The 12,079-nt window shown below is 38.6% G+C and overlaps 1 protein-coding gene across 10 annotated transcripts in view; it reads left to right on the top strand.

The window, feature by feature from the left end:
• Positions 1-12,079, top strand: part of TRIM55 (tripartite motif containing 55) — a 39,102-nt gene that overhangs the window by 24,427 nt on the left and 2,596 nt on the right. For 2 of the 10 annotated variants that reach the window (XM_053661228.1, XM_053661222.1), the window contains exon 11: positions 3,028-3,974. The exons of 6 other annotated variants lie outside the window; for them this stretch is intronic. In XM_053661228.1, coding sequence (XP_053517203.1) covers positions 3,028-3,164 — 137 coding nt within the window. In that variant the 3' untranslated portion in view covers positions 3,165-3,974. Of the gene's footprint in view, positions 1-3,027; positions 3,975-12,079 lie in introns of those variants that run through there. 2 more of the 10 variants (XM_053661225.1, XM_053661226.1) reach the window with 2 other exon arrangements.

The following is a 12,079-nucleotide window of genomic DNA, read 5'->3' as shown; positions in this document are numbered from 1 at the left end:
AGGGTGACTGATGCTGAAAGGCTTCTGCTATTTCTGGCTCATTAACTTTTCCCTGGGTTGACACTGACTCTTTCTAGAAGATCCCATTGTACAGGGTTTGGTTTTGTTTTTTTTTTCTCATTAGCTGTCTGCCCAGCAAAGGCAGTGGAATCTTTGTGGAGCCCTGTTATGTCTTAACCTGTGTGTGAGTAGGGCCTGCCCCCAATGCCTAATAGTCAGTCACAAACTTGTGCCCCTAGAATGTTCTGAGTGTCCTTATAGTGTGCTCAGGTGCTTAACTCCTCCTCTTGTTATTATTTATGTTGAAGAGAAGTGGGAGGAAGTAAAATGCCATGCTTCATTGGAATAATCTAACGTGGATCTGAATAATTGTCTGAAGAGTTCAGCTTTCTTTCTGAGAATTCAGGTTTGGGGACTGGTTGCCATATATCCTTGTAATACTTCTCTGAGGCTGCAGGGGGAGAGTCATGCTTCTTGTCTGCCATCCACTGAGCCCATGTCATGTACACTGACATTATTCATGTGCCTGTCTGGTGAGATGAGGGTGAGGCAAGTGGGGACGAGGTGCAGTTGGGTGAATTCACATTCCGTTTGCAAAGAACCTTGCTTGTGTAGTTTTTGGCATTTGAAAAAGGGCCTTTCACACAGAGCAGGAAATCTGTTTATGATGAAGTACCACTCTGATCCATGAAAAGATATGGACAGATGAATAGAGACTCCACCATAGTAGAAGATTTCCTGGCCTCTGAATTTTTTGCAGGCCTGATTTACCTTCACCACCTCAGAACCCAGCTTACTAAATTAGTATTTATCCAGTGCAAGATTAGCTTGTTGGAATTCCATTCTTCATCAGTAGTCTTTCCCTGAACATTTAGACTGTGATACAAAGCTCTACATGCTTTACTGGCAGTCTGACCTCTCTTTACTGGTCCCATGTCAGGGAATCAGGTTGCTTTAGAAACTCAGAAGCATCTCAGGCTCACTTGCTCATCTGTAAACTCACTTCAGACCTCATCAACAGAACTGCAAATCTTTTAAGAAGACCAGAGTTCTATCTCCAGGTGCTTTAGTCATTGCCATTCATGTGTCCTTGCTTTTTCTGCCTGAAATGTCATGCAGCGCCTTTATTTGTACTTTCTCTCTTCACCTAATCACATAAGTAGTTTATGTGTTAGAAGGTGGTCATGGCAAAAGCTAGACATCAACTCTTTCCACCACTAGTAAATGGGAAATCTGCTTTAAAAAAAAAAGATTTTATCCATTAATTTTTTTAGAGAGAAGGGAAAGGAGGGAGAAAGAGAGGGAGAGAAACATTAATGTGTGGTTGCCTCTCATGCACTCCCTATTGGGGACCTGGCCTGCAAACCAGGCATGTGCCCTGATGAGTAGTAGAACTGGTGACCCTTCATTTCGCAGGCCAGCACTCAAACCACTGAGCCACACCAGCCAGGTTGGGACTCAGCTTTTTGATAGGTCAGAAGAGCACTGTTGCTTTCCCTACCCTCATTCTCAAAGAAAAAATCATTTCTCAACAAGATTTGAATTCAGCCCTATATCAAATTGGATCACATAGAAGGCCCTCGTTCCTATTTGTCCTTCTGCAGGATGCACTTTGAACCCAATCACACTTCATTCCTCTCAGAAAACCTCTTAAAAGAAGTCACAGATCAAACTATGCAAAGCTTCTCTACATAAATAGGTCTTTAGCTACAAACTTGCCTTCTAAGTTTCCTCCCTTTCCAGACCATGCCTGGATGCTCAGTCAATGCAAAGAGAGTTTGGTGGAAATGACATTTGACCTGTGTCATGTGTTAATTTTTTAATTCATTTTGAAAAAATTACACCAGTCCTTAGTCAACCTTAGAACACAGGGCAATAATAAGCTGAGGAGAAGGAGTCTGCAAGACAAGGTCAGCTTCTCTTGGAAAGCAGTCTTGAAAAGTGGCCTCATCTCCTGGGGATGCTTGGTCCAGTCTGCTTCCATCTGCTGCCCTTCCTCTACCTACACTACTTACATGTAAATTATACCTGGGGATTAACACAGGGACTGCCTTCACCCCTGGCCCCACCCCCATGGGCAATTGGGTATTTTGGGGGTGAATATGAATGGCAGTTAGATTTTCTAGAAGTGGAAGCAGCAGGTATAAGTCCCTCCCTGTTCCCCTTTCTCCCTTCTCTGTGAGATTTAGTGGCCTTGTGTGCAAGAATTTGCCCAAATCATTTAATGGGAGCTGTTCAGGGAACAAAGATTTCCAGAGAAATGTCTTCCTGTTTGGTGTATTAACTTGGCAGCTGCTCTGGCTGATGCCTGAGGTGGACTGGGTGTGGCAGCTGCTTCAAGGTTAGAAGACTACCCCACCATCTCACCTCCTACATACACACACACCCTCCACAAAGAGAGGATTTTTTTTGCCTTAGAGATAGGGACTTTGACATTAAAATTTCTGCAGTTTCTGCCACTATAAAGAATCATAGCTCATATATTTTTTCCAGAGTGTGAAGTTGTAGTTGTATAAGACTTTAAAAGCTTTATTATATTATAGCTATTTGTTGTTTTCAAGAATATAATATCCACTTTTCACATTCTAATCTTTAAGCCTGAAAATAGACCAATAAGTTGGGCAGAAATTCTGCCCAGTCTTGGGGCACTGGAAAGATTAATGAATTTAGAAGAAAGGATTTACGTCCTCTCATCTTGCTTTCACACCTGACTCTGAGTGTTTAATTTTTTTGAGCCTCCATTTTCTCACCAGGGAAATGAAGCAACTACTCAATGAGAAAATTCATCTATTTATACAACATAAGAGAGTAAAAAAATCTAGTACTAAAGATTTTATAAACTGTTTCAGGATGTTTTCATTGGAAGGATTATGGAATTAGGACTAATGCAAATCATTCTGAGTGACAATGTAACCATAAATTCTCAGTGAAATGAATAGCTCATTTCATTTTCTAAAATAGATCTCTTTTTTAATGTTTTTTAAATCCTCATCCAAGGAAATTTTTTTTTCATTTCATTACTTCTAGAGATAAGAAGGGAGAGAAAAAAAATTGATGTGAGAGAGAAACATCAACTGGTTGCCTCTCATATGCGCCTGGATGGACAGGGGATTATACACACCTGGACTGGGGAACAAACCTACAATGCCCAGATTGGGGAATGAACCCACAGTGAAGGCATGTGCCTTGACCAGGAACCGAGCCTGAAGCCTTTCAGTTAAGGCATGATGCTCCAATCAACTGAGCCAAACTGGCCACAGCCCAAAATATGTCTTATCTTGAAGGTCTTATATAAATCCCCATTTCCCAAAATGTTTGGCAACTCTCCTCCTAGTCATCCATTTACCTGAATGTTTGTTTACCCAGATGTTACTACCCATTTAGAGTTTTGATAAACTCTATGAAAATCCATGATGACTCAACTCTGAAGTCCACTTAAAGGCACTTATGGAGTTCATTGTCCAGTAGAGCAAAGACAGAAGATATACGTTAGAGAGTCACACAATATTAGATGAACGAAAAGGTAAAAGATATGTGATTTTTAAACTTACCTATTTTAAGTGTAAGATTCAAGCACATTTTAAAAATATGTAGCATGTACAGACATTACCACAATTAAGATATAGAATATTTTTGTCACTCCAAAAAGTTCCCCCATGTGTCTTTGCAGTTAATCCCCTCCTTGCATCCCAGTTTATGTTTTGCTTGTCGTTACAGTTTTGCCAGTTCTAGAAGATCATATAAATGGAAAGATGCATTCTGTAGACTTTTGTGACTGGTTTCTTTCACTTAGCATAATGCTTTTGAGATTTATCCATTTTGTTGCACTTATCAGTAGCTCATTTCTTTTTATCCTTAGTAGTATTCCATTGTATGGACATACCACAATTTACCTGTTCATCACTTGATGGGTGGTTGTATTGTTAGAAGTTTTGGCTATTTAAAAATAAAGTTGCTATGAACGTTCACATATAGATCTTTGTAAATGTGGGTTTTTTAATTTCTCTTGAGTAAATACTTAGTGAAATTGCTGAATTACATGGTAAATTTATCATTAACATCACAAGAAACTGTCAAACTCTTTCACAATGGCTATTAAATTTTGTGTTTCCACCAGCAGTGTAAGAAGGTTCTAGTTACTCCATATCCTAGTTAGAAATTGGTATTGTGTTCACCTTTTACATTTTTGCCATTCTAATAAATGTGTGTTGTATCTTCTTGTAGTTTTAATTTGCCTTTTCATGTTCTTCTTAGTTATTTTTATATTTATTTTGATAAAATAGCTGTTCCTATATTTTACTGACTTTTTGTTGGATTATTTATCACCTTAGAGAGTTATAAAGTTCTTGTGTATTTTGGATAAAACTCCCTTTTCAGACACATTTTGCAAATATTTTCTCCAAGTATATGGTTTGCCTTTTCATTTTCTTAACAATGTATTTTGAAGAGCAAACATTTTTTAGTTTTAATGAAGTCCAATTTGTCATTTTTTTCCTTTGTGATTTGTACTTTTTGGGTCCTGTTTAAGAAATCTTTGCTTAATTCAAAGTCAAAATATTTTCTCCTATGTTTTGTTCTAGATTTTTTAATAGTTTTAGCTCTTAAATTAGATCTAAGACCATTTTATGTTAATTTTTATACATGTGAGGTAAAAATATAGGTTTTTCATTTTTGTGTGTTTTTTGGTTTTTCATATATCCATTTGTCCCAGCACCATTTAAAAAAATTATTCTTCCCTCAGAGAATTATCTTGATGGCTATGGAAATTCAAATGACTGTATATGTGTGGGTCTACTTCTTGACTCTCTAATTTGTAGCATTGATCTGTATGTTTTCCCCTACCAATATCACACTGTCTTGATTATTATAGCTTTATAAAGATCTCCAGAATAGGTAATATAAGTCCTCCACTCTATTGGTTTTATTTGACTTTATGGTTTTTTGGTCCACTTACTACTGTATTCATTTTTGCTCTTTATTATTTTCATCCTTATTCTGACTTTGGGTTTCATCTTCTCTTTTTCTTTTTAGTTTCTTAGGTTTAAAGCTTGGATTATGGATTTAAAATCTTTCTTTTTTTAATAAAAAACATTTACTGCTATAAATTTCCTTCTAGTCACTACTTAGACCTTCCCATAAGATTTGATATGTTGCATTTTTATTTAATTCAAAAAGTTTTATAATTTACCTTGTTGCTATTTCTTTGACCTTTGGTTATTTAGATGGTAGTTTTTAATTTCTAGATATTGGGAGATTTTCTAGATATCTTGATGTTTAACTTCTGGTTTGATTCTATTGTGGAGAAAAGTATTCTTTATATTATTTCAATCATTTTGAATTTATTAAGATTTGTTTAATGGCCCAAAATATAATCTAACTTGGTGAATGTTTCATATGCAACTGAAAACATTGTATGTTCTATTGATGTTAGGTAGAGTGTTCTACAAATATCAATTAGGTCAGTTGACTTACAGTGTTGTTCAAGTCTGTTATAATTTTACTGATTTTCAATTTACTTGTTTTATCAGTTGCTGAGAGGGAAATTTTGGTATCTCTGACTATAATTGTGGATTTTTCTATTTACCCTTTAAGTTCTATCAGTTTTGAAATTCTGTTTAGGTGCATTCACATATAGCATTGTTATATTTTCTTGAAAAATTTATCCCAAGATAAGTGTTAAAAAAGATAACTTCCTTTCTATCTTTCTCCTTTTTATGCCTGCCCACTTGAATGGAAATAAAGAGGGTCCTCATTCACATACACTATCTTTTAAGGTAGCTAAGAAAAGATAGGGTGCAGGTGGGAAGAAGCCTGGAGGAGGAAGGTGCTGACATTCCTTATGGCACTTCAAATGCCTGGTCTAAATCCAACAAGCCTGCCCCCTCTTCCTCCTCCAGCCACACACAAGGACAAATATAGAAAAGGCTATATTTCCTGATGCTTTTAAGTGACTAGGCTGAACTTTACAATCTAGTGACTAGTTGTCAGTGATCCATGGGGCTCTATTTATAGTTTTCATGTACACTGCTTTATGAGCTAATATCTCTGTCCATTTTCATGACACACCTATGCCCTAGTTCACTCATTGTCATGTCTAAACTAGTTTCCACAGAGGTCACCCTGTCATGGGAAAGGGACTTCCAGCACTGGGCTTGTGCTCTTCGTGAAGAAGGTCCAAGGGTCTCAATCCAAGAGGTGCAGTTGTCCCTTCTCCTGTCCTGAGTGTTTCTATATAGCATATCATGAACTCAGAGACAGAAATTGAGGAACAGTGTGGATCATCCACACTTGTGAGTTCTTCATTTTAAAACAGCAGAAGGACATGAAGGTCAAGACCATTGTGAAAAAATATCACACAAAAAAAAACCCTGGTCCATGGCCATCTTAATTCTCAACTCAGGACATTATAATGGTACTTCCAGAGAAAAATGATAAAAAGTAAAGAAAGGAAGGAAGGAAGGAAGGAAGGAAGGAAGGAAGGAAGGAAGGAAGGAAGGAAGGAAGGAAGGAAAAGAAATAGGAAAGAAAAAGACCTGTGTTTTAAATGGTTAAGAAGACAGGCTGGAGCTAGCAAAGATTCTTTTCTCTTCTCGAAGCCCAGGGTTTATTTCCTAGGCTCTCAGAAACAAGTACATGGGTCCTCAGACCTTATCAAATTTCTCATCATCCCAAAATTCAGTCCCCTTGAAAATATTCATATTTTCTTAAACCAGAATGAACAATAGGCCAAAGCAAGCTAGGGGAGCCCTGAGTCTCCACAAGTTGTCGCACACAAAAAAGATAAAATCATTTTCATGCAAATAACATTTGAGACCAAATCATTCACTCTGATTTGAAAGGCAAATACCGACTCCATCGGCCACCAGAGACTGAGAGATGAGAGTACCAAAGGCTAGGGGCTAGAAGGCTTTTCTTTCCTTTCCTTTCCTTTCCTTTCCTTTCCTTTCCTTTCCTTTCCTTTCCTTTCCTTTCCTTTCCTTTCCTTTCCTTTCCTTTCCTTTCCTTTCCTTTCCTTTCCTTTCCTTTCCTTTCCTTTCCTTTCCTTTCCTTTCCTTTCCTTTCCTTTCCTTTCCTTTCCTTTCCTTTCCTTTCCTTTCCTTTCCTTTCCTTTCCTTTCCTTTCCTTTCCTTTCCTTTCCTTTCCTTTCCTTTCCTTTCCTTTCCTTTCCTTTCCTTTCCTTTCCTTTCCTTTCCTTTCCTTTCCTTTCCTTTCCTTTCCTTTCCTTTCCTTTCCTTTCCTTTCCTTTCCTTTCTTTATTTTTTAAGTCCTCACCTGAGTATATGTTTATTGATTTTAGAGAGAGAGGAAAGGAGAGAGAGAAAAAAAACATTGACTTGTTGCCTCTGATACAGGTCCCAACTGGGGATCAAACCCACAACCTACGTATGTGCCCTAACCTGAAATCCAACCAGCAACATTTTGGTGTAGGGAACGATGCTCCAGCCGACCCAACTGGCCAGGGTGGAAGCCTTTTCTGAACAAGATTAATTTCATAAGGTATTATAAGACATTTAAAAAATAAAGTAGGAGACCAAAAACGTGATTTCCCACAAGGGTGACTATAGGTCCTGTGGTTATTGAAATGATCTATTTAATTTTCCAAAAGAAACTGAAATGAATGGAAGTGTATCTATGTTCTCTAAATTTGATTGAGGGATTAAAGGTGTCGACTTATTTTCTAACAGAAATCCCTACTGAGAGTGATTGCTGTAGTTTACAAATTAGGAGATTCAACCTTACAAATCACTGATATGCCCCATGTCCTGAATATGCTGGAATTTCAACTTAGTAAAAGTAGAGAGAAAACTGATCAGTGGTTAGGAGTAGCCTGCAGTTACTGATTAACATTATCCAGACTTAATAATCCTGGAAATTATAAGAAGGTATAATAATGAAATGCAGTCATTTTTATGTAGAAAATTATAGAACACATTGAGTGTTTTCTTAGATAAGTAAGCATTAGTGAAGTTATTATATTAACATTATTAATGCCTTTTCATTTGTATCCTACAACTGAAATTTTCTTTTTATGGGCTTTCCCCCAACTCCCCCCCTCCCAGGAAAGTGACATCCTAATAATTAATTGTCAGTTTGGGGGCTTTTCTAGAAGGAAAAAAAATCTGTACAAAAACTGTAGACTGTATTTCTCAGGATCAAATAGCATTCTTAGTAAATGTCACTTTAATAGGAAGCTAAATGGATATATGCACTTTAAGGAGGAAAATATAATGTAAATTGTGTGTGAGCAATGTAATGAATTCATTTCCCTGGCAACCTGTGCCCACAGCTCTACAATTCTGTGAAAACAGTAGCACAGGCACTGGAGAGAGCTCTCTGGGGAAGTTATGACATAGCTAGTTGAGTTTTGCTTCCTGTGTTTTTAAATTGCTTATTATTCTTATTTAACCTAAGACCTATGACAATGCTGTACATGCCTTGGACTTTTTTCTGTCTTTACGTATCTCAGTGATTTCCATGAAATGTGTTTGTCCCCACTACAGCCCACAAAGTGAAGAATTAATCTACCATCATGTTAATGCATCTAAAAAGCCAATTCCATGTAGCAATGGCTGTAACTAATGTGTGTATACTGCTTTATCATTTACATAGTCTTTCACAGAGATTCTGTCACGTAAACCTTCTAACAACCCTGTACGGAAGGAATTGTTAAACTTCCCCATTTCATAATGAGGGATTTTAGAAGATGAGTGACTTGCTCAAGATCACAAAGTAGCTGGAGCTTGGTGCCCAGCTATCCCTTGTCTTTCTCTATGGAGTATGTGTGTGCAGTAAATGGAGACCAAGCCCACATCTAGGAAGAATGAATCCCCACTTCTCTGGAGCTCATGTGACTGAAGCAAAAATAGTGTGACCACGGGTTCCCTTGCTTTGACTCACTGTTCATGACACAATAGCACAGCTTCCACAGGGCAGAGAGGTCATTTCTGGCCTCCACTGTTTGCAGGGATGTGGCTGTCCATTGCAAATGAGAGCATTCCTATGCCATAGTTGCACCCCCTGCTGCTGACCAACCTTCCTCTCTGTCTAACTTCCAGGGGAGTAATTGGCCATTCCCTGAATCTCATCTGCTCAACAGCAGCAGCTGCCACTTTTCTCTTTGGGTTTGTGGTCACTATTAACAGCTCTCAGCACTTTATCCTTAGAATTACTTGGAGCAAGTTCTTCAGCCTTCGGTAAATTAGGCATAATAGTACTATCACCCCCCATAGCTCTTGAGAACCTGTCTGGCAAGACAAAGAAGCCCTTGACTATGAGGAATTAATGAATAAGTAGCAGTTCTTTCTAATTCAGTTCTCCTGTCAGAAACAGTGAGGACACACAACCATTCTACACAGGACACACAGTCATCAGGTTCATATCTGAAAAAACAGCTGGTTTTAAATTTATCTGAGAAAACAGCTGGTTTTAAATTTTTGCTTCCCCACCTGACCCCATCAATTCCTATTTGGTTTGTTTGAAACAAACAGAATACGCTGAATATCTTCCTCTAGGTAAAGAAAAAGGGAGCAAGTTTAAATTCTTCTTGTTTCACAGGCTGGAGGATATTACTTGTTTCAGATCTTCCTTTAGCAAGAAGGAAGCAGCTAATGGCAACACAACGCCCAAATCAACTCCCTTTACCCATCCCATCAGTCACTCACTGTGTATAGCTATAAATCCTCCAAAGGAAAGAAAAATGTGTTTTTATCGAGTATTTTCCATCCAGAGCTCCTTTGAGGGAGGGTGCACCTATTTTTTCTTCTAGTTTTCATGGAGAGTGTGCTATATTTTCACAGTTCTATGCTTTGTTCCTAACATATCTTGGTTGTTCTGCCACTTAGCAGAAATGTCTACAGTCTTGTTAAGGAAATGCCCACAGTGGCAGATCTACCCAACAAAGTTTCCAGGGCTTAGACCCTTACCTGTGAGTCACAGACCACCTCACTTACTTGTCCAGCATGACTGGCCCAGGCTCTTGGCTGTACTCTCTTTTCTGGAATCCATAATTCTTAAGCTATCCAAGGGTCTGAGGTTCAGGAATGCTAAGTAGGGGAGCAGGCCAATGCTTGGGTTTAGTCTTTCTCAATAAACATTCTAAACATGACCTCGGCATTCCTACTCACACCTGTTTCCAGCATCTGGCTTTGATTCGCTGACCCAGCCTAGCAGGTGCAGGGTAGACACACAGTGATTGCCCATTGAGCAGCCTCAAGTCTAGCCTTACCCCTCCTATCTGCATTCCTTTAAGGCAAATGTATTTCATTATAGACAAGCAAGGGTTCTTCTGAATTGGCCTAGAAAGATTGGCATTCATTATGCAGTGGATCTGGTTACCAAAAGCTTGCATTTGTGATTGACATTCACAGCAGCAGAGAGGAGATGGAGACCCAAGTGTGGAGGCCTGCGCACAAATTTCCTCATTGCATAAATGGCCTGGCAGAATGGCTAATGTGTCCACAACAGTCACTCCTCAGGATAAGACATGGGCATTTCTAGGCAAAAGGTTATCTTGCAGGAGTGTACATCAAGCTGTTCTTACCCATTAATATATTACTTGCAATTCAGTTTATCAGACCAGTGACTATTACTTGGATAAGCCTGAAGGAAGGGGATGCAAGACAGATAAGTTTTAAGGGATCAGGATCATGAGTGATGTAGAGGATGATCACTTGCAGAAAGGCTGAGCCTGGCACCTCTTGGAGCCCTAGGAAGCTTATTGGCAGCCTGCGGGCACTGGTTACTGATCAAAATGACCTGGTACAGCTCACTCTTTTACTTTTGGTTAGCTAAAATAATAATAATTATTATTATAATGAATAATTATATCCTAAATGTGGCTACCCAGACTTGTCGCAGAATGAATATCAGGAAAGCATCTGTTCAGTCAGTGTATCATGTGCTGCGAGCTCCATTTAGGTAAAAGGAGCTGCTGGTATCACATCAAGCCAAAGCAAGGGCATGTTCACCAGTCTGCATGCAGTTATATCCCCTATGCTAAGTGCCCAGAGATACATCTGCCCTCAGCTGAACACTGAAGGCAGTTTCACACTTTAATTTTCAAGAATTGTGCCACAAGAAGCATGCTGGCTTTTTAAAAACTTCATCACATTTAGCATAAAAATCAAGCTAAATATTCCACTGAGCATTCTACTCTCTTTTCTTTGACACCTTCCTACTGAAGCAAGCCTTCTGTTAAGAGCAACAAGCTGGTGTGCCCTTGGAGACTAAGGTGGTAACATTAGTGAAGAAGCAGGTTAAGTAAAAGAAAATGTTGATAGAAGCATAAATACAAAATATAGTTTGCTTTCCTTTTAACTCTGCTCTGAGCATAGCAACTGTACAAAGACAACAATAAATAACAATTGAAACTAGCCTTGTGTCAGGGAGGCAAAAAGGGGTAGTGGGTCCTCAGGGAAACAGGAGAGAGAGAGCACAAGCAGTGCCAAGCAGCAGTGCTGCTCAGAACGCCACACGGGTTCTTTCTCAGCTGCTACATTTCCGTTTTGTCAAGAGAACCTAAAAATCCAGATTTTAATATGAAGTCTCCTCATATTAAAAATAATAATTTTAGTAAAAAAAGTACATAACATAAAAATTGCCTTCATAGCAATTTCTAAATTACAGTTCAATGGTGTTGAGTATGTTCACATTGGTGTACAACCAATGTTCAGAACTTTTTCATGCTGCAAAACTGAAACTCTACCTTTAAACAACTCTCCATCGCCCCCTACCCCCAGCCACTGACAACCAGGTTCTGCTTTCTGTTTGTTTTTTGACTCCTTTAGATACCTCCTATAAGTGGAATCATACAGTATTTGTTTTTTTTTTTCTAATGGACTTATTTCATTTAGCATAATGTCCTCAAGGTTATTCATGTTGTAGCATGTGTCAGAATTCTCTGTTTTTAAGGCTGAATAATACTCTATTATATGTATATGCTTCATTTTGTTTATCTGTTCACCCAGTGATGGACACTTGAGTTGCTTCCACTTCTCCACCTCTTAACTACTGTGAATAGGGCTGCTGTGAACTCGGGCATGCAAATATCCCTATGAGCCCCTCCCTGCTTTTATCTCTT

This window comes from Artibeus jamaicensis, unplaced genomic scaffold (genome assembly GCF_021234435.1).
Source record: "Artibeus jamaicensis isolate MK-2021 breed Jamaican fruit bat unplaced genomic scaffold, CSHL_Jam_final scaffold_916, whole genome shotgun sequence".
In the NCBI taxonomy this organism is placed as follows: domain Eukaryota; kingdom Metazoa; phylum Chordata; class Mammalia; order Chiroptera; family Phyllostomidae; genus Artibeus; species Artibeus jamaicensis.
Note: the sequence above shows the minus strand (reverse complement) of the source record. Positions and strands in the feature narration are given on the sequence as shown.